We start from the raw sequence: 22,240 nt of genomic DNA, 5'->3' as shown, positions 1-22,240 counted from the left end.
ACACACAATGAAAAGAATCCACATCAAATTCTGTATCAGATGGGAGAGACATATTGCACAGCATAATAAAGTTGACCTGGGAGTGAGAGAGAAGACTGTCTGGATGAAAGAATCTGAGTTGAGGCTTATGAAGAATGCTGTCATTTGGCATTCATGCAAAAGTACTTGGCTGGATCTCCAAGTGTGTTTTGGTCAACCACAAAGAATTTTGTATTCCTGAAACATAGTGAATAATGAGGGTTGGACCAAATCAATGGCAGTAAAGGTTGGAAAGTCATGGATGAGGATGAGTAATTTTTAGGACAGAGAATAAAAGGAATAGTGATCATTGGATATAGGGAGGATAAAGGAAAAAACAAAATAAAATTCCAGAGAGGCTCTTGCTGGCAGAATTTAGGACAAGGCAGAAACCTGAAGGCCCCTTTTTCTCTTTCCTTTCTGGGGATCACTGGACCACTAGTGGGGCTGACAGTAGCACTTTGGAAATTAAATTACTGAGTCATCTTCCAGAACTTTCTTGCCAGGATCTCAAGCAGTGGACTGTCCTGAGTGCCCAGGAGCATGCTGTGGCATGAGGGGTTGAATTTGCTTGTAAGACAAATTCTTTGAGTTCTCAAATGAGCTATTGTTTGGTCCCCAAAGTGTGAAGACTCTGAAGGTGATGAGTTCAGATTTAGAAAATCAGAATTTGAAGTCCTACAGTAAGTAGAAGGATGGTCTCAAAGCCCTCGTTGAGGGGCTGGAGCAACAGCACAGCGGATAGGGCGTCTGTCTTACACACGGCCGACCCGGGTTTGATTCCCAGCATCCCATATAGTCCCCTGAGCACCGCTGAGGGTGATTCTGAGTGCAGAGCCAGGAGTGACCCCTGTGCAGCATTGCCAGGTGTGACACAAAAAGCAAAAAAAAAAAAAGCCCTCCTTGAAAGCATATCTGGAGTTTAGGGATGGTTCATCAGGAAACAGAAGTGCAGTTTGAAGTAGATGAATTCCCCTATGAGAGTATTAAAGGTTAAAAAGAGATGTTCTGAAAAACAACAATATTTAAATAGGTGCATAGAAAGAAAGTTTTAAAAAGAGACATTGGAGAAATGAATGCAGATTCACAGTATTGTACACCTAAAAGAAAAAAGACCAATTTGTCATATGGAATCATGTAATGATCTTGAAAATCACATGTAAATTATACTGTCATTTACTTCAAAACGACAGTCCTTGAAAGCCACGTATAAATGACACATGCAAAGGCACTGTTAAAATGATTTATAGATTACCCATTTCTTTTTTTTTCTTTTTGGGTCACACCCGGCGATGTTCAGGGGTTACTCCTGTCTCTGCACTCAGGAATTACCCCTAGTGGTGCTCAGGGGACCATATGGGATGCTGGGAATTGAACCCTGGTCGGCTGCATGCAAGGCAAACACTCTACCCGCCATGTTATCACTCCAGCCCCAAGATTACCCATTCTTTTGGAGTGTGCCAACCTTAGACCCATCTAATCTTTAAAGAATAATCTCATCATGGCTCATCATGGGTAGACTTGGAAACTTAAACCAAGTGTCATTCCAGTAGAAAAACAGGTAACAGGGCAGCAAGGCCCCACAGAGACTGTCTTAGAAGGTCTTTGGTAAGAGGTTTACGAGCACCTGGCTGAGAATGGTTTGAGTATCCAGATTATGTCTCAGATCCTCAGCCTGATCCTTAATACTGAAGAAGAATCTACTCAAAGGTTTCACCTAGATTCACATCGAAGAACATCCATCATTGCTCTTCCTTTCCATTACATGCTTAAGTATCTGGAATGGCGGGTGGGGGGTTGGCAGGGAAGGGATTCCAAGAGATGTTAGGAAGGCCCAGGGGTCACTCGAGAGCGTTGCCAGACTGGGCCAGTAGTATAGAGCCAGGACCTAAGACTGGTGCTGGTTGGGCCTTGTTATACCAGGGGATCACCAGAGCCTCTCAGGCACTGCTCATGGGTGTTTGAGGCGACACCCAGCAGGGCTTTCCCGTCGTGCTGGGGACTGACCCTGGGTCAAATGCATGCAATAGACAAGCATCTTATCCTGGGACTACTCCCGGCCCCTGCAGAAATATTTTTTCCCAAAGAATAATTTTTATTAAAATAATTAAGAATTGTGAGGATTTGAGTAGAGGCCAGACTGAACTCTATCTTTATACTGTAGCACTGTAGCACTGTCGTCCCACTGTTCATCGATTTGCTTGAGTGGGCATCAGTATTGTCTCCATTGTGAGACTTGTTGTTACTGTTTTTGGCATATCAAATACGCCATGGGTAGCTTGCCAGGCTCTGCCGTGCAGGTGGAATATTCTTGGTAGCTTGCAGAGCTCTCCAAGAGGGATGGAGGAATCGATCCCAGGTTGGCTGTGTGCAAGGCAAACTCCCTACCTGCTGTGCTATCGCTCCAGTCCATAAATAAGATACAAAGGACTCTCATCAGGGATTAATTTCACATATTTTGTGAACTATATTTGATATTATTTATACTGTTATATAAATGTTAAGTATATAAATATTATATGATTTATATTTGATATTATTATGTATTATTTATGAGAAACTTATATATGTCTCCCTTGTGACTACCTGAAAGGTCCCAATTGAATAAGTACTCTAGTGTTGTATGTGACTGCATATGATAAAAGATTAAAATAAAAACTAACAAAACTTGATCCCTCCATCCCTCCATGAATAAGTAAACCAACCAATCCATCAATAAAACAAACATCAAATACAAAAAACCCAAAAAAACTAACAAAACCAACAACTGAAACACTGTTCCTACTAAACCATTCCATGCATCTAGTTTTCATTAAATTAGACTTTCCAAAAATGATATGGAGATTTTAGAAATAGGGTTCAGGTTCCTGGCCTAGAGGATTTTGCTAAGGGTCAAGGATCAGTACTTACTGTGAAGACCTTCTCAGGCTGACCCCGTGCTCTCATGTTTGTATCATGAATTAATTTCAGAATCATCCAAGCCTCATCATGTTTTCCAACCTAACAAACATGAGAAGACAGAGAAGTGCTAGGAGGTAAAATATTTGTATCTCCCAGTTACCATCTTGTACTGTCTGATCAATTAAAGTACAATTGTGCAAAATGCTATTAGTACCTCCTGTTGGCATATATGGCCTCCTTGAACATACTGAGCATACCAGCAGTTCAATAGGTGTTTGTGTTACTAGAAATAGTACCTTTGGACAGTAAAATTTCATTCACAAATTGAGAGGCCATACTCTCTTTTCCTTGAACAACAAGTTACTTAAGGAAGAACATGAGTATTTTTTGACTGTGAGGTTGCTTGTTTCATTTTATTTATTTCCCTTTATAAAAATTGTTTATTTATTTATTTATTTATTTATTTATTTATTATTTATTTATTTTTATTGAAACACCGTGAGAGCAGTTACAAAGTTTTCGGTTTAAGTCTCAGTCATACAATGATGAAAACACCTGATCTTTCACCAGTGCACATTTTCTACCACCAAAAACCCCAGTATCCCCTCATTCCACACCCTCCCCCTACCTGTGTGGCAGATGATTTCCACATTACTCTTTCTCTACTTTGATTAAATTCAACATTTCAACACCAAACCCACCATTATTACTTGGGATTTTACCCCAATACTCAGTTATTTCCCTTTTTATTTTCTTGGGCTATGTGGACACACCCACTGGTTTACTCTTGACACTCCTGGTACTGTGCTCAGGGCTTACTCCTGATGGTGCTCAAAGAACTCTCCGGAGTGCCGAGGATAAAACGAGAGTCATCTGCATCACAGGATAAACATTTTATCCCTGTATGATCTCTCTGGCCATCACAATGCTTGTGTAAAGCCTACCTCCATGAAACCAAACCTTATCTAGTTTCATAGAAGGAAGGCAACATTTATCCCTTTGAGAGGCAAAGAGACTTTCCTAGAATTAACAAGTACCCCCTTCCAATCTATGTATGCCCATGAGTATCTGTAGTTGCAGACATCACCTCCAATAAGAAGCGTGGGCTTTCAGGCATGAACGTGAGGGCCACCACGGAGGAGACACAGGGGAGAGCGCAGACGATCACGAACACACGCCAACTGTGGAACTGGTAGGCTGAGCCCATGCTGAAGCTCCACCCTGAAAAAGGAGAAGGGAAGAGTGAGTGAGATCATCCTGGGCTGCCTGCTAGAAAGGCAGGGCTCTGGTCACGTGGGCATTTCCACTGTGAACTGATGGACCAACTCCTCCCAGCCCCAGGAGAATGGGCATTCATCACACAGAACTGCCCATGTCAGGCCCCAGGGCAGTGACTAAGGAGGTTGGAAGCACATCAGGGTGAGGGTGGTGGAAAGTAACGGAGAAGGGGCTTAAAGCAAAGTGGGCCAGGACCGACGCACAGGTACAAAGAAACAAATTCCAAAGGCCAAGATGAATGGAGTTATGACAATTTTCATCCAAGAGATGGGTGAACACCTGGTGACTTGTGTTTGCTTTCCTGTCTTGCTCTGCTCCCTTCCCCACTCTACTGTACCCCCTCACCTGACTTCTGAGCTTCCAGAAAGGGAACACAATCTCGGGAATGGAGGAAGGAAACAAGGTCTAGGATAATTGTTTCTCTTTCTTTGGGTGATGGGGTGTCGACATCCCCCAGAATCTTCTCCTAGAGACACCACTTGTGCGCCTCTCCCCTTCCCTCATGAGACATCCCACTATGGACACCGTGGTGCATGGCCATTCAGCTTCGGAGTGTGGGGACCTAGGGCCATACCTAACTGTGTTCATAGCTTACTTCTGGCTCATGCTCAAGCATCACTCCTGGCGGTGGCAGGGATCGAACCAGAGGTGGACTCATCCAAGGCAAGTGCGTTATCCCCAGTACTATCCGTCCAGCACCTGTAACTATTTTCTTTTTTTTCTTTTTTTTTGGGGGTCACACTCAGCGATGCACAGGGGTTACTCCTGGCTCTGCACTCAGGAATTAACTATTTTTTTAATGGTCCCGTCTGAGGGTGTCATCACTTTACTGCCAGCACCCTGAACTTTACCACGATTAAGATTTGGCATCCATGAAATGACTCCAAATATACACCCCACAATAAAGCAGAGGTTTCAAAGTTATTTAACTGAGCAACCCTTTTCAGAAAAGCGATCACTCAGCAGCCCTCTGGAAAGCCTCCTTTTAAAAGCGAACAAACAGAAAGTGAACCCCTCAATTTCACCTGAGGCGACTGCCATCCTACCCTCTGGGTCATTTCAGTGGCTCCAGGGTGTAGTATTGCCCACTTTGGGAAACACTGCAGTAGATCAAGAGAATTTTAGGTTTCCAAATGGTATTTTTATTATAACAAAGAGAAAAGCAAATTGCATTTGCCAATAGACAGCCCTTTAAGAGTGGAAAGAAAGCCAGTTCATAAACATAAGATTACTGCAAGCAAAACTCAACATGATTTTAGTTTTGTTTTATTTTTTAGCATTTGGACCATACTGGTGATGCTGAGGGTTACTGGCTCTGCTGCACTCAGGAACTATATGGGTTGCCAAGATCAAACCCAGGTTGGCAGCTTGCAAGGCAAGTGTCCTACCTGTTATACTATTCCTCTGTCTCCTCAATAATATTTTAAATGAGAAATAATGAGGCCCCTCAGATCTAACTGAAAAAAAAAAGGATATTTAAAGAGGCATGAACAAATTACATGAGACTTTTTTTTTAAGCTGGGTGCGGAGGTGGGGGGGCTGGGGAGGGGGAGTTGGGGAGGGGCAGTAACACCTAGTTCTGCTCAGGGAATCACTCCTGGCTCTGAGTTTAGGGATCACTCCTGGCAGGACTTAGGGACTATATGGTGCTGGGGATCAAACCTGAGTTGACCACATATGAGGCAAGTGTCCTACCCACTATAGTATGGTCTGGCCCTTGTCAGTCCATTAAAATTCTTTTAGTAATGTGTTTATAAGACTGTGAACAAAAGTTAACAAGTCTCTATACCACTTGTAGGTCTTACAGTGCATGCAGAAGAGTGGAATAATTGCTGTTCACACAGAAGCTTACCGGAGAGACACCGGAGGAGTCATTAAATTCCTGAACTGCATGCGAGAATCTTCTCTACTCAGATCCAGGACAGAATCTTATACCTCAAAGACCTCATGTATGTGCTCTCTCTCCTACACTGAGTCTGATGACAGTGCTATAAGCAAGCATCCATAACATGCCACATCAATCTCCAATGGCTAAACATTCCCTGGGACATTAATATAAGAAAGTTATAGCACTTCAGCACTGTCGTCCTGTTCATCGATTTCTCGAGCGGGCACCAGTAATGTCTCCATTGTGAGACTTGTTGTTACTGTTTTTTGGCATATTGAATACGCCATGGGTAGCTTGCCAGGCTCTGTTGTGCCGGTGGGATACCCTCGGTAGCTTGCTGGGCTCTCTGAGAGGGATGGAGGAATCCAACCCAGTCAGCCATGTGCAAGGCAAACGCCCTACCTGCTGTGCTATCAATCCAGTCCTAAGAAAGTTATAAGGACTGCTAAATTAACTACATCAAAATTAAGAAGGGATGTCTGGGATTAGAACTCAATGGGACAGAACACAGGCCTTGCATATAGGAGACCTGAGTTTAATTCTCAGCACCACGTGGTCAGAAAGGACCTTTGGAAGTGCTCAGGGGACCATACATAGGTACCTGGGATTCAAACCTGGGTCAGCCACATAAAAGGCAAGAGCTTTACCTCCTGTACTGTCACTCTGGCCCTCAAACTGGCTTTTCAAACGTAGTATAATGTAGTCATATACACCGTTACATGCTAAGGAGAATCCCATTGGGTGGATATGGCAAATCTGCTACACACGCATAGAAGAGATAGAATTGTTAGTAGATGTTATAAATAGTAGCACTCAACTAAAACAGGGTCTGATGAAGAAAATATGGTAAGTGCGGACAGAAGGTGGAGGCATTTCTGTCTGAAGAGTTCTCTCAAGAGAGCGGGGCAACTTTCTTTTCTCAATTGGGTTCATAAGCAAAGAGGGCATATTTTAATAGCAAAGTTAGAGTTACAACAAGTAAGTACTAGATGTAGATGAGACCAGCCAGGGGTGACTATGCCAGGCTGAATCCCCAACTCTTTTCTTAAAATTTACTGACCTGACTGAAGGACAGTAGAAACACAGGCAAGAAGGAAAGGATTAGTCCATGGTTGGAAGCCTACCTCAAGTGCTAGGGGAGAAGGCAGTTGGAATGGAGAGGACCATTATGATGAAGACAGTTGGAAATGATTACTCGGGATAAGAACTGTGTGCTGAAAGTAGGTAAAGGAAAAAACATGATAACCTCTCATTATCTGTATTGCAAACCATAATGCCAAAAGGAAAGAGGGGGGAAAGTAAGGGAGGGGAGAAAGAAAGAGAGAGAGAGACAGAGAGAGAGAGAAGGAGGTAAGCAGGAGTAGTGGGGGTGGCAGGAAGGAAACTGGGGTCATTGGTGGTGGGAAGTGCACACTGGTGGAAGGAAGGGTATTGGAATATTGTATGACTGAAACCCAATCATGAACAGCTTTGTACTTCTGTATCTCACAGTGACTTAATAAAAGAACCAAAACCAAAACCAAAGACAAAGGGAAAAATGTACTGACCTAGAGAGAGGGAGAGCCCAAGGAGGGGGTTCCAGAATAGAGGTTCAATATTAATTTCCCCTCTTACTCTGTGTGTGTGCCTACAAGTGTGTGCATGTGCTTATGGATGTGCATGTGTACTTCTAAGACAGATGGTGGATGCCCTCCCTGTGGGCCAAGTCCATGACAAGTAACCTAAAAGTCTTGAGAAATACCCCTGCAGATGTTGGGAAAATCACAATACCATGCTCCGGATTATAAAGGAACTAAAAAATGAAGGGGTAAAACAGTGATCACCAATGATCACCAATGAAACAGCGATCATCCAACTGTGATCAGCCATGTGTTCAGGACTAGTTCCTAAGCTACACTTCCAATTTGAATTTGTAAATGAGCTGCAACTTAGACCACAAGCTTCAGGAGGTAGAGAAAGTCAACTTGGACTGAAGGGCCGGCCTGTGAATTACCTCCACAGGCAGCTGGAAAAATGGGTGGTTGCTTTAGGACACTGATCCTCACTTAGTAAAATGTTTTTTTTTTTTTTGTCTTAAAAAAAGAGTAGATTTCTTTGTGGGCGACGGTTCTAATTGATTTCTGGACTTTGTCAGAAATACCATTAAAATGTCATATTGAAGAATTTATCTATACAGAATGTAAATTCCATGCAAGGAAGGACCTGAATTGGAGTGTCAGTGAAAGCAGATACTGTGCGGTGCCATTAATGTGGCACTAATAAGGGTGCATGTGTCTTGCAATGATAAGCAAGGCCACTTACAAGCCTGGAGATAAAAATGCATTATGACTATACAAATCCTTTCCGTAGCGTAGGCCTGAACCTACCAATTAGTTGAAATTAAAAAATTATCATATACTTGCATTTAGCATTTTTTTAACTTTAAACAAAGTAAAATCCAACATCTAACTTCTCTAAGAACCCTAATCCTAATCCTAGCTCTAAACCTAATACTGACTCTGACCCAGTACTAACTCTGAAACTAGTCTAGGGCTAAACCTAACAACTAGCTGAAATTTAACAATTGCCCTATATTTAACTCTAATTTATAATTATAAAAAATGCCTAAAACCTAACCTTACACAATACTTAATCCTAAATCTAACTCTAACTCAAATTCTAAACCTAAAATTTAGCTAAAATAAACATTCACCCTATATTTAACTTGCATTTTTAACTCTGAATGTAGCCAAATCTAACATCTGGACCTATAGAAGTCCAAAACCTAATCCTAGCACTGATCTTAATACTAAACCCAACCTATACCAACTTCGACCCTGGATCATACATACCTAAATCTACCAAATGGCCTAAATTTAACAATTGGTCAATCCTTATTTTTTTATTTTCATGTTATAAACAGCCAAATCTCACAAAAACCTAACCCCTACAAAAACCTAATCCTAGCCCTAACCCTAGTCCTAATCCTAACCCTAACCGTAACCTGGCTGAAACCTATAAATTAGCCTAAATTTAACAATTGCCCTATAATTAACTGTCGTCCCGTCGTTCATCGGTTTGCTCAAGCTCGAACCAGTAATGTCTCCATTGTGAGACTTGTTACAGTTTTTGGCATATCGAATATGCCACGGGTACCTTGCCAGGCTCTACTGTGCAGGCAGGATACTCTTGGTAGCTTGCCAAGTTTTGTAAGAGGGAGAACTATACTACCAATTAGCATAGTATTATCAATGATTACTTAAACTTCCATTTTAACTTGAAGCTCAGAAAAACCCAATCCTAACCTTTACACAATCGCTAACCTAACCCTATGGCAAATTCTAATCCTAAACTTAAATTTATACTCACCCTGACCCTAGACTAGCCCTAAACCTAATGATTCGCCTAAACCATATAGCTGCCCTATACGTAATTTCTATTTTTAACTTTAAACATAGCAATAACACACAATACCTAACCCTAAAAGCAAAACCTAAAGTAGCAGAGACTGCTTAGATCTTGCAATCACACCTTTAGGAACCAAGGTGAAGTCAATGTGAATAAACACTCCAGGAGAGAGTTTAAGGGTTAAATCCTAATTGCACGAAGGTCATCTGTCTCTAGGAGCAGGCCCAAGCAATGAGCTGACCTTTTCTGCCAGCTTCACTTTCTGAGCTTTGCTCCTACACGTGGGATGCACACAGCAAGGGTCTATAGTGAAGGGATTTTAGACCTTTCCTTGTTGGATCTGACCTGTGATCAATTCATGTGTTCCCAGAAGCAAATTTCTTAAGTTACTTCTGGAATTTAAGAATGGATTTAACTTTTCCTTGTTATTCTTTCTGCAGTATCTTCTGTGGTGTTCCAAATGTGAAAAAGCAAATGAGACAACCTTTCCAGAAAGGGTTTCTAGAGTCAGCAGGTTAAGATTCATTTAAGTATGGTGTTTATTAAATTCTGTTGAGGGAAATAGTGAGTCCAAGGGCTTAAGAAAATCAGATGGTATGAAATGCATGTATATGCTTTAAACAAAGTTTTTTTTGGATTTGCTTTGGTAGAAAGAAATTGTAATATTAATGCATATTTGGTAGAAAAATGTCATATTGATGTAATATTAAATCTATAATCACTGTCACTGTCATCCCATTGCTCATCGATTTGTTCGAGCGGGCACCAGTAATGTCTCTCATTGTGAGACTTATTTGTTACTGTTTTTGGCACATCCAATATGCCATGGGTAGCTTGCCAGGCTCTGCTGTGTGGGCGCAATACTCTCGGTAGCTTGCCGGGCTCTCCGAGAGGGGCGGAGGAATCAAACATGGGTCGGTCGCTTGAAAGGCGAACACCCTACCACTGTGCTATCGCTCCAGTAGGCTAACTACACTTGTTTTGGGGGCCACACCCAAGGATGTGCAGGGGATCATAAGTGCTGGGGATAGAAGCCAGGACTCCTGCATGCAAAACATGCACATCAATCCTTCAATGATCTCCCTGGCTTCATTCCAATTCAAATTTTATCAAAGATTTTTATAGCAGCCTAAAATATAGGACACTCAAGTTTAGACTATATACAAAAAAAACTTGATCCATAAGTGTAAGTAAATGAAGCTCATTTTCTTTTAAGTGGCATAGGTTCACATCAGCTATCTTATAGCACACACAGGTATATATTAACTTTCTTTCTATTTTATTCACGTATATATATTCATCTGGGAATTGGAAGATAGAACAGGGGTTAAGGCACTTTCCTTACATGAGGCTGAACCTAGTTCAATCCCAGCACCACATATGGTCCCCTGAGTGCCTTCTAGAATGATCCCTGAGCACCACTGAGTCCGGTGTCCAAAAAAGAAAAAGAAAAAACTTATTCATTTGAAACAAAATGCCCATGTCTGTAGATTCATATTAATCTATAAACTTATGTCAGTGGGTATCCCCAACTGAATAACAAGTCAACTGTGCTTCATTTCTGCAAGCAAAATAAAAATAATGGGGTTGAGGATAGGACTTAGAGGGCTGCAAGGAAAATCTCATGTTTTCTTTATCTAGTGTCACAGCAAATCAACACCAGACTGTGAATTAACATACAGAGAAACTGATCTAAACTCCCAAAGAATAAAGCTTCAACTGCCAGGGGACAGAAGGACAGCACTGACATGGAACGGAAACAGAGGACCAACAATAGTCAACAAAGAAGAAATGCCACACTGGACCAACACACTGCAATGGGGAAGGAGTTTCTAAACTCAAAGACCCAGCCCTGCCAGTCCACATCTGACTGCTTGCAAGCACTCCACATCCAACGGACAGAAAATACTCTGCAGCAGCCAAAGCCCAGCTGGCTAGCCCAGGGGGTCCACTGACCACTGTGCTCCACTGCCATCCAGACTGCTCCCTGACAGCTCTCTCTGCTCCGTCACCAGCGGGGACTGAAATTCTCCAAGATAGATCAGATGCTGGGCCACAAGACATACCTCTATAAAATCAAGAAGACAGAAAATGGATCAACTATATTTTCATTTAGAAAAAAAGTTGCGCTTAAAATAAAAGTTAATCACACACAGCAGCAGAAGAACCAAATCAAACACCTGGAAACAAAACAGCTCACGACTGAACAACCAGAGGGTTAGACAGGAAATTAAAGAAGAAACCAAAAGATTCCTAGAAACAAACAAGAAGAAGGACACAAGCTATCAGAACCCCAGAACCTGTGGACACAAGAAAAGCAGTGCTAGAGGTAAGTTTATAGCTCTGCAAGTGTTCTTCAGAAAGGAAGAAAGGGCCCCCATAAACAACTTGACTTCACAGCTTAAGATCTTAGAAAATGACCAACAGAAGGAGCCCAAACCAAGCAGGAGAAAAGAAATAATAAAACTCTAAGCAGAAATTAATGAGATGAAATCCCAAAAACCAACCCAAAAGATCAAGGAAGCCAAAAGCTGGCTCTTTGGAAAAAGTAAATAAGATTTGGGCTGGAGTGATACTACAGCGGGTAGGGCGTTTGCCTTGCATGTGGCTGACCTGGGTTAGATTCCCAGCATCCCATATGGTCCCCTGAGCACCGCCAGGAGTAATTCCTGAGTGCAAAGCTAGGAGTAACTAACCCCTGTGCATTGCTGGGTCTGACCCAAAAAATAAATAAATAAAAGATTGATAAGTCACTAGCAACACTCAAAAAGAAAGAGAGAGAGAGAGAGAGAGAGAGAGAGAACCCTAAAAAACCAAATCAGAAATGAAATGGGGGAGGAACATCACAACAGAAACCACAGAAATTCAAAAGATTATCATAGATTACTTTAAAAATCTTTACAGCATGAAACAAGAGAACTTTGAAGAAATAGATAAATTTCTGGACTCCTATAACCTCCCAAGGCTGAACCAAGAAAATCTGAAATACCTGAACAGACCTATTACCATCGAGGAACTTGAAATGGTAATCAAAATCTTTCCCCAAACAAAAGCCCAGACCCAGATGTATTCACTAGTGAATTATTTCAAACCTTTAAAGAGGATCTACTGTCAATCCTCTTTAAGCTTTTCCAGGAAACTGAAAAAACAAAAACATTCCCAAACAGCTTCTATGAGGCAACTATCACCTGATACCCAAAGTAGACAGAGATGTCACAAAAAAAGTAAACTATAGACTGATATCCCTGCATAACACAGACGTAAACATCCTCAATAAAATATTAGCAAATATAATTCAACAATTCATCAAAAAAGATCATATACCATGACCAAGAATTCATCCCAGGGATGCAAGGATGGTTTAACATTCATAAGTCAATCAACATAATATAACATATCAATAAAAGGGGCAGACTTCTTACTGGAAGAACTGAGAACCTTCCCAAGCCCAGAACCTTCCCAAGCAGATGCAAGAAGCTCAAAGAGTTCCAAAGAAAACACACACAAACAGATGCATGCCCAAGAACACAATTCTAATAAAAATGGAAAAAAATTAAAGATGAAGAGAATCCTGAAGCAACAGGAGAAAAGTAGAGTCACATATAAGGGGTTCCCCATGAGACAGTAAGCAGATTTCACCACAGAAATGCTACCGACCAGAAGGGAATAAAAGTTTAGGATGGCAATTCAATCAGCTTAATCAATGGATGAATAAATAGCAGTACTCTTATATTACATAAAAAATATATATAAAGAAAAAGAAAAACAAAATTGGGATGAAAAACACCTCTCCAACAAAGGTTTTCTAGGCCTTATTCTTACTTGAAAGGGAAAAACGAGTAGTTTTTCAGAGGAACTACAATTAGAGAAATTCTAACTTGGTCCTCCAAAAAATGTTGGAAGGACTTCTATAAAAAAGATTAGGAATCCCCCTGGTAGTAGTAAGATACCAAAAATCATAAAATGTGGAGAGAAGAAGAAAGTATAAACATTTCATTTTTAAGTTTATGGATTCGTTTTTTGTTATTTCCACTCTGTTAAGTTCAGAAATTTAAATTCCAGATATTATAAGTTTTTAGTTCTAAATTTAAAAAATTCTTGGGCCACACCCAGTGCGAGAGGATACTTCCAATTCTATGCTCAGAGGTCACTGGGATCGAATCCAGACCTCCTGTATGCAAAGCAAGACAGCTCCATCTGTTGAAGTATCTCTTTCTCTGATCATTTCTAAAATTTATATTTGGTTCTCTTTTTATTCTCAGCTGAGATTTCATGTATACTGATTTATAAGCATATTTTCTATCCCATTATTGAATGTAGCTAGATGTTTGGTATTATTTTGCTCAGTTCGACATTTGGCTCAAATCAGGGTTGATCTATATTGATTTTTCTTTTCTTTTGAGAATGGGAAATATACTAATTCTTCTTTAGTTGAGTAATTTTGGGTCATATCCCAGATATTTTTATATATTCTTTCCGAGTCATTGGATTCTATTTTATTTCTTTGACAAGTGTTGCTTTTTGTTTGCTTTTATGTTTTAACCCAGTTGAATTCAAAGTGCGAAGTCTGTCTCTTGCTCAAATTTTTGCTCAGTCCTTTTAATTTTGTTGGTGCCTGTCACTGTGATCTGTGTGTGTAATTTAGGGGTCAGTAAAATATTTAGGCAGAGTTTATTGACAAAATTGGGTGTAGCCTTCATACCAGCCTTGCTTCCTAGATTTACTGAAATACTTTAGATTTTTCATTGCTCTAATTGACTCAAACTCTAATCTTCCAAGGGGAGGAAAATTCTTTTCCTCCTTCTCTCCTGCTCTTCTTTCACTCTTTTCCTTCCTTTCTTCTCTAGGTCTTCGGCCACAGGCAGCAGTTTGAGGAAGGCAAATCCTGGCTCTCTGCTTGGGGGTTGCTCCTGGCAGTGCTGTGGGACCATGCAGTGCTGGGGATCAAGTCCAGGCCTCCTGCATTCAAAGAATGCGCTCCATCCCGTGGAGCTCTCTCTCGTCTAAGATGTCAAGTTTTCAGCTGGAATTTCAGTCATTCCGTGTGCTGAGTGCCCTCAGCCTGAAACTATCTGGGAAATCCCACCTGTACCACTTTTCCTCTGAGTCTTGAAATCCTCCCCTCATCTGCCCGAGTTTATCTCTGCAGTCCAGTGACTTTCGCATAGTTTTTGGTTTGCGATTTGTTTGTACTTTGTGCAGTTTATAGCTGTCCTGTAGGGAGGCTAATGCAATAGGAACTAATTTCACTATGGTAGGGGCGCTCTCCATAAAACACACATCTCTGATAATAATGTATGAGGACGATTGGAATCTGACTCCAATACCACATCTTTCTCACACTGGCTTTCCACAGACATTCCAAACTCCTTTAGGATGTTTTTGCTTGCTTTTTTTTCCGCCTGATATTTTTGACCCTAACAGCTCTGTTACATGATTGTTCATTTTCATTAAATGATTCTGTATGCTAAAAACATAATAAAATACAATGGAATGTTCAGAAAAACAACCAAAAACATTGGAAATCTTTACATTTGGTAGAGAGTAGGAGTATAGGATCTAAAATAATCCATCTCAAGGCTAATATTCACTTTGATTCTAGGATTTTGTGCCTGAATCAGGCGAAGCCATAAGAAAAGCTCTCTCGGGGCTGTGTTGGCATGGATGTGGGGAGAAAGGGACTCTCCTTCTTTGTTGGTGGGAATATCGACTGGTCCATTCTTTTTGGAAAACAATATGGACGTTCTTCAAAAAACTAGAAATTGAGCTCCTACTTGACCCAAAAATACCACTTCTGGGAATATACTCTGGGGATCCCAAAACAGAAAAACCCACAGCAGAAACACCATCTGCACCCTATATTGATTGTAGCACTATTCACCATAGCCAGAATCTGGAAACAACTTGAGTGCCCAAGAACAGACGAATGGATAAAGAAACTATGGCACATCAACACAATGGAATATTATACAGCTGTTAGAAAAAATGAAGTCATAAAATTTGCCTATAAATGGACGACATGGAAATATCATGCTGAGTGAAATGAGCCAGAAGGAGAGGGACAGATGTAGAATAACTATATTCATTTGTGGTATATAAAGAATTATATATGGTACTGTACTGTAGCACTGTAGTCCTGTTTTTCATCGATTTGCTTGAGCAGGCACCATTAACGTCTTCATTGTGCGACTTGTTGTACTGTTTTTGGCATATCGAATATGCCATGGGGAGCTTGCCAGGGTCTGCTGTGTGGGCGGGGATATACTCAGTAGCTTGCCGGGCTCTCTGAGAGGGATGGAGGAATTGAACCCAGGTCGGCCACATCCCTACCCCAGTGCTATTGCCCCAGTCCATATAATAATAAAGAATTATATGTAGTAGAAGATTAATATCCATGCCCATGGAAAATGGGGTTAGGGATGGTCAATGGTTGGATATAACCACCAGTATGTGTGGGGCTGAGGGTAGGTAAGATAGAGAAGAGACCAGTATGACAATAATAGCTGGGAATGATCATGCTAGACAAGAACTGCATGTTAAAAGTAGGTAAAGGGACGTTCTTTTTTAAAAAATAAATTTTATTGGATCACCGTGAGATGCAGTTACAAACTTTCATGATTATGTTTCAGTCATACAGTGCTCGAGCACTCATCTCCTCACCAGTGCACATTTTCCACCACTATTGTTCCCGGTGACCCTCCCACCCCCCCATCCATTCCTACCCCCTGCCTGTGTGGCAGGTACATTCTTTCTTACTCTCTCTTTAATTTAGGGTGTTATTATTTGCAATACAGATAGTATGAGGCCATCATGTTTGGTCCTCAGTCTATTTTCAGCACATATTTACCATTCTGGGTGAAGTAAAGGGATATTCTTGATAACCTTTCAGTATCAATGTTGCAAACTGCAATGCCCAAGAGACAGAGACAGAAACAGAGAGACAGAGAGAAAGTGCCTGCTGTAGAGGCAGGTAGGGGATGGGAGATGGGGGAGAGGGAGGAACCCTGGGGACATTGGTTCTGGGAAACGTACAATGGTAGAGGGACGGGTGTTGGAATATTGTATGGCTGAAATCCAATCATGAAAATCTTTGAAAGGGTCTATCTCACAGTGATTCAATAAAAAAGTTTTAAAAAATTAAAAAAAGAAAAGAAAAGAAAAGCCCTTTCCAGTACAGATCCCAGAAATGAAACACTCTAAAAATTTAAACATACAGAATACTCTTGTAAGCTGCACTTCTTCTCTCTCTCTCTCTCTCTCTCTCTCTCTCTCTCTCTCTCCCTCCCTCTCTCTCTCTCTCTCTCTCTTTATTGAATCACCATGATAACAGTTACAGGGCTTTCAGAATCAAGTCTCAGTCATACAATGATCAAACACCCATCCCTTCACCAGTGCACATGTTCCAATGTACTTAGTTTTGACACAAGTGCCTCAACACAGCTAGACGACTTGTAGCAAATGCTTATTCTATATTTTAGCAACTTGAATCCATCTGATTTCAAAGCAGATGGACTTAAAATAACTTTATTTTTTTCTAATCAGTTCTCTACACAATTTCATGGTTCTGATTCTATTTCTGGTCATCTTCTTTTTGTTGTTCACATGTGGCCTCAGCAAGATCTTGTTCATAAAAACTACTTATTCTCAGCTGATTTTTTTTTCTAATGACCTGACATAAAATGCTAAGAAAACCCATTCTTAGGTAACAGGCTTCCCGGAGGAGGGATGGAGAAGAGGCTGCGCTGTTTCTAGGGTTATGGCAGCTGTGGGCAGCCTGAACACTCTCTGCTACTGTCAAAAGGTCACACCCACACATCTCTGCTCACTGTTAATCTCTCCATCTGCTATTATTCCAAGCTCTATTTCTTGACTAGTAGCCTCTGATCCCGAGCCAATCATTAACATTTGACAAGGCAAATAGCTGTTTAGCTCCTGATTCTGACCCCAGATGACCCTTTGAAGTTTCGTCATTTAGGGAAAGAAATCCCACTCTAAAGACTGGGAGATACATACAATTACAATGACCAGGGAACTCTGATTTGGGGGGGGGCTGTGTTTCAGGTAAGGGGTCCTCACACCCTCCCCCCCAGTACAGTGGATGGAAACATGAGGCTGGACAACTCCACTCAATGAGGTCCACAGCCAGCTAGGGCTCCTGGCCAACCAATGACCCCCCAAGACAGGAAAATCTTCAGGGCTTCCAGTTCCTGATGCATATGGTCCTCAGAGCATCCTGAAGGGTCCTGCTCCAAGAGAAAGCATGCAGCCTTCGTCATAGCCATTCAGACCAGATTTGCCCCCTCTCCCCTATGCCCACCAACAGCTGTGAAGTACAATCCTGTTTCTCTAGTTCTCACTAGCCTTTTCCTTTCTCTCCACCCCAGCTTCATTTCAGGTCTTTGTGTCTATTCCTGGGTGACCTAATAGGGCTGATTTGAGCCCACTGCTGAAAGACTGACGTGTGCATGGCACGCACGGCTGCTCCCAGCACTCCTGGAACTTGGTGCTCTTGAGTCCCGCCATGGAGGGGCAGCTCCTGGTTCCCGCGGGGACCTCAGGAGCCTGGATCCAGTACTTTCCTCTTCTGAACGCCAGTCTCCTACTGCTAAATAATCTCTACCACGACCTCTCTTTAAGAGATTTCCCAGCTTCTGATCTGCATTTTAGGTTCTTTTTCCACACATCTATGAGAGCACCTCCTGGAGTGAGCATCCTATCAGCTCATTCATCAGCTTTCAGTGGCTCTTCACTGGCCCTTCAAGACACAGTCCAGACATTCAGTGTGACCACAAGGATCTCCAAGTCCTGGTTCCCACCCTTACCATATCTCCTGTCCCAAGCCCACTCATAGCAATTTGGGAAACTAAAACTCAGTCTTCTGTAAATCAAGTAGAGAGACATAGTCTCTGTAAAGTCTTCTAGACACATCAAAGGGCCTTCACTTTTCCTACTGAGTTATCTTGGTATCTTGAAAATTCCCATAGTATTAATCACTGTCCCTGAGAGAGAAAAGCATAATATAGAGATCTGCAAATCCTGCAGATCCTTTCCCCCAGGGCAGTGGCCAGGCCTTGCTTTTCAATAGCTAGTACAAAACTTGGTGGAGAGCAGCCACTCAACAACTGCTAAATTTTGATTAAACCATAAGGATCCCACCTAGATTCTTTTTCAAATTGGTTTGCCTCTTTAAAATTAATGTTTGAAAATATATCTAGTATATTTCCTAATTTTCTCAAATATGGAGATTTTTCTCCAGTAGTGGGGGAACTGATTTCTAGCTTAATTTCCTTGTGCCAAGAGCATTCCTGATATGTATATTTAAATACTCTGGACCTTCATTGCACAGCTTATGGTCCACCCCACAAAAAAATTGGGAAATGAAAATTGTACATATTTAAGGGATACAATGATTAGATATGTATGTAGTTTCTGAGGTGATTATCACAATTAAGTTAATTTAATCACATATGACCTCATTAATTATTTTATTTTTTTTATTGAAACACCATGAGATACAGTTGCAAAGCTTTCATGTTTGAGTTTCAGTCATACAATGATTAAACACTCATCTCTCCACAAGTGTACATTTTCCACCACCAAAAATCCAGTGGACTGGAGTGATAGCACAGTTGGTAGGACGTTGGGGTTGGAGTGATAGCACAGCAGGTAGGGATTTGCCTTGCATGCAGCCGGCCTGGGTTCGATTCCAACATCCCATATAGTCCCCTGAGCACAGCCAGGGGTAATTCCTGAGTGCAGAGCCAGGAGTGAACCCTGTGCATCACCGGATGTGACCCCAAAAAAAGGAAGTTAGTAGGACCTTTTCCTTGCATGTGGCAGACCCGGGTTTGATTCCTCTGTCCCTCTCTGAGAGCCTGGCAAGCTACCAAGAATATCCTGCACAACAGAGCCTGGCAAGCTACCTGTGGCATATTCAATATGCCAAAAACAGTAACAACAAGTCTCACAATGGAGACATTACTGGTGCCCACTCGAGCAAATCAATGAATAACAGGACAATAGTGCTACAGTGCAAATGTTTCCAGTATCCCTTCCCCACCCCATTTCATCCCTCCCCCTGCCTCTACAGCAGACAATTTCCCTCTTTCTCTCTACTTTTGGGCATTATGGTTTGCAATACGAATGTTGAGAGGCCATCATGTTTGGCCTTTATCTACTGTCAGCACACATCTCCCATCCCAAGCGATCCCTCCAACCATCACTGATTTAGTGATCCCTTATCCATTCCAGCTGCCTTCTCCCCCAGCTCATGAGGCAGGCTACCAACCATGGAGCAATCTTCCTGGCTCTTGTCTCTACTGTCCTTGGGTGTTAGTTTCATATTATGATATTTTATATTCCACAAATGAGTACAGTCATTCTATGTCTGTCCCTCTCATTAATTTTTTAGGAGTGGTGAAAAAATTTAATACCTACTTGCTTAGACAATTTAAAATATATGATACTGTATTATTAATTATACCCACTGTAGCACCTGTACAATTATAGTCACATCAGATCCGTATGAGCTTACTACACATCTTTTTGGGGGGAGTAGTTTGAGGCCACACACAGCAGTGTTCAGAGACTATTCCTGACTCTGTGCTCAGAATCACTCCTGACAGTGCTTAGGGGACCAAATACACTGCCAGGAGTTGGCCGCATGTAATGCAATCACCTTACTCCCTGTACTCTCTCTCCAGCCCTCTCTATTCCTTGTGCTAGGTTTTTTTTTTTTTTTTTTTTTTTTTTTTTTTTTTGTGTGTGTGTGTGTGTGTGTATCATAGTCCAAGTGCTAACATAGAAAGGGAATTCCTGGAAAGGGAACACATACCCTTGGTGAAATCAAGACATAAATTTGCAACAAAGAAAAGAAAAGAAAAAAAGACATAAACTTGCCACCGACTTCCTAACATCCTGGTGACTAGCATGTCATGTTAAGACAATGGTTAGTCACAACTGGGAGGAGAATAAGTGGAGAGAGGAAGAAGGATTATAGAACAGGACAAATATTTGAAATACCATTGGAGGTACAAAATGGAAAATAACCTAACTTTTGTTTTGTTTTGTTTTTGCTTTGTGGGTCACACCCGGCGTTACACAGGGGTTACTCCTGGCTCATGCACTCAGGAATTACTCCTGGCAGTGCTCAGGGGACCATATGGGATGCTGGGAATCGAACCCAGGTTGGCTGCATGCAAGACAAATGCCCTACCCGCTGTGCTATTGCTCCAGCCCCAAAATAACCTAGCTTTTTTTTTAAAAAAAATAGTAGGCCTTAAAAAACTTTTAGTTGTATAGCACAATCATAAAACACAACTTACCTGTTCAATGTACCCCTTTATAAGTATTCACTCCCTTTAAATACATCTCCCAAGTTGTCATCATTGTTATTTTTGAAGGCATTTCCACAACCCTTTACATCAATTAGAAACTGTGTGTAAGTTGGTGATATCACAAATGTCTCCCTAATAGGACTGAATAACAGAGACACCTGTCTGCATGCAGGCTTCGCCCCTGGCTGACACTGGTCTCACTGGTTTCTTCCCCGTTGCTTTCCCTCACCTGAGAGTCATTGTAATTGCTATTGTTTTATCTTCTCTTCTCCCTAGAGTAATGAAACTATTTCTTTCCCTCTGGACACAGAACGGATTTCCTTTTGGAAAAATAAAACTGAGTGGGGCCCATAAACAGATACGTAATCCTAAAGCACACCGCTTGCATCTTGCAGCTCGTTCTATTCAGATTGTCTGCAGATAAAACGTAGGAGCCCCATCAGTTCACCGGCTGGCGGTGACCCAGCTCATTCCTGTCCATCCCTGATTTACGAACCTGCAGAAGACCTAGAAATGCTGTTGCTTTCCACCCCTCCACCATCCCTTCCCTTTTGTTTCAAAATGTCAGGCAGCTACCCAGAGTTCAATTCTACCTTTGCTCTCTGGGAAGACTGACTTGCCTGGGTCATTAATCTCAGCCCACAAAGAAGCTCCTAGCAGCTACCCACTGTGGAAATGATGGGTCCTGGTGCAATGCGGGGAATGGCTTTTGAGGGCTCTGGCGCCAGAAAAATCAGACCCAGAGTGACTAAGTCTGGGATGAACGCAGCAGTTTTTCATTCAATAGCTCTTCTTGGGCCCTCCTCAGGAGAAATGAGCTAATAACTCAGGAGCACAGGGGGACAGTGCACCAAAGCCCAGGCAGACGGCTGCTCCAGCACCAGCGCCTGGGAAACTAGATTTGGCTGGAATGCTAACCCCCCCAGCGCATATCGACTCACAAGCAGACTTCCTTCTCCTCACTCCGTCCTCTCTCTGATGCAGCTCTGTAAAGGCTACTCAGCCCGAGTACTAACGGGCCTGCTTCAGGAAGGATAAATAGTGAGATCAAGGGCTGCAGGAAATTCCCAGGAGACTGAGCCCACATCCAGCTCGTGTCAGAAACCTCACACACACATCATTGTGTTTAATGCATCAACAACGCCCTTGTACTGTACCCACCGGAGGATGGTCAGAGAAAACAAGGTCAACCTATGAAAAACATTTGTGCATCTCACCCATTATCTGGGACAGACTACACTAAAAAACTAATTTTTATTGCTCTGAAATTTGCATTTAAAATATTTTTTTAATTGGTGAAAAACCATGTGGTACAGTTGTAGACTTACAAATGTTCATGCTTGTATTTCAGTTATACGATAATCGATAATCGAGTACCCATCTCTCCACCAGAGCCCACTCTCCACCACCAATGATCCCAGTATCCCTTCCC

At 41.8% G+C, this 22,240-nt stretch overlaps 1 protein-coding gene across 2 annotated transcripts in view; it reads right to left on the bottom strand.

The window, feature by feature from the left end:
• Positions 1 to 22,240, bottom strand: part of SV2C (synaptic vesicle glycoprotein 2C) — a 209,679-nt gene that overhangs the window by 31,346 nt on the left and 156,093 nt on the right. For both annotated transcript variants that reach the window (XM_055123860.1, XM_055123853.1), the window contains exons 5-6: positions 4,007 to 4,140; positions 2,929 to 3,018 (exon numbers count right to left, since the gene is read on the bottom strand). In XM_055123860.1, the coding sequence (XP_054979835.1) occupies positions 2,929 to 3,018; positions 4,007 to 4,140 (224 nt within the window). The remainder of the gene's footprint in view (positions 1 to 2,928; positions 3,019 to 4,006; positions 4,141 to 22,240) is intronic.

This window comes from Sorex araneus, chromosome 1 (genome assembly GCF_027595985.1).
Source record: "Sorex araneus isolate mSorAra2 chromosome 1, mSorAra2.pri, whole genome shotgun sequence".
In the NCBI taxonomy this organism is placed as follows: Eukaryota; Metazoa; Chordata; class Mammalia; order Eulipotyphla; family Soricidae; genus Sorex; species Sorex araneus.
The sequence above is the reverse complement of the archived record's forward strand: the minus strand, read 5'-3'. Positions and strand labels throughout refer to the sequence as shown.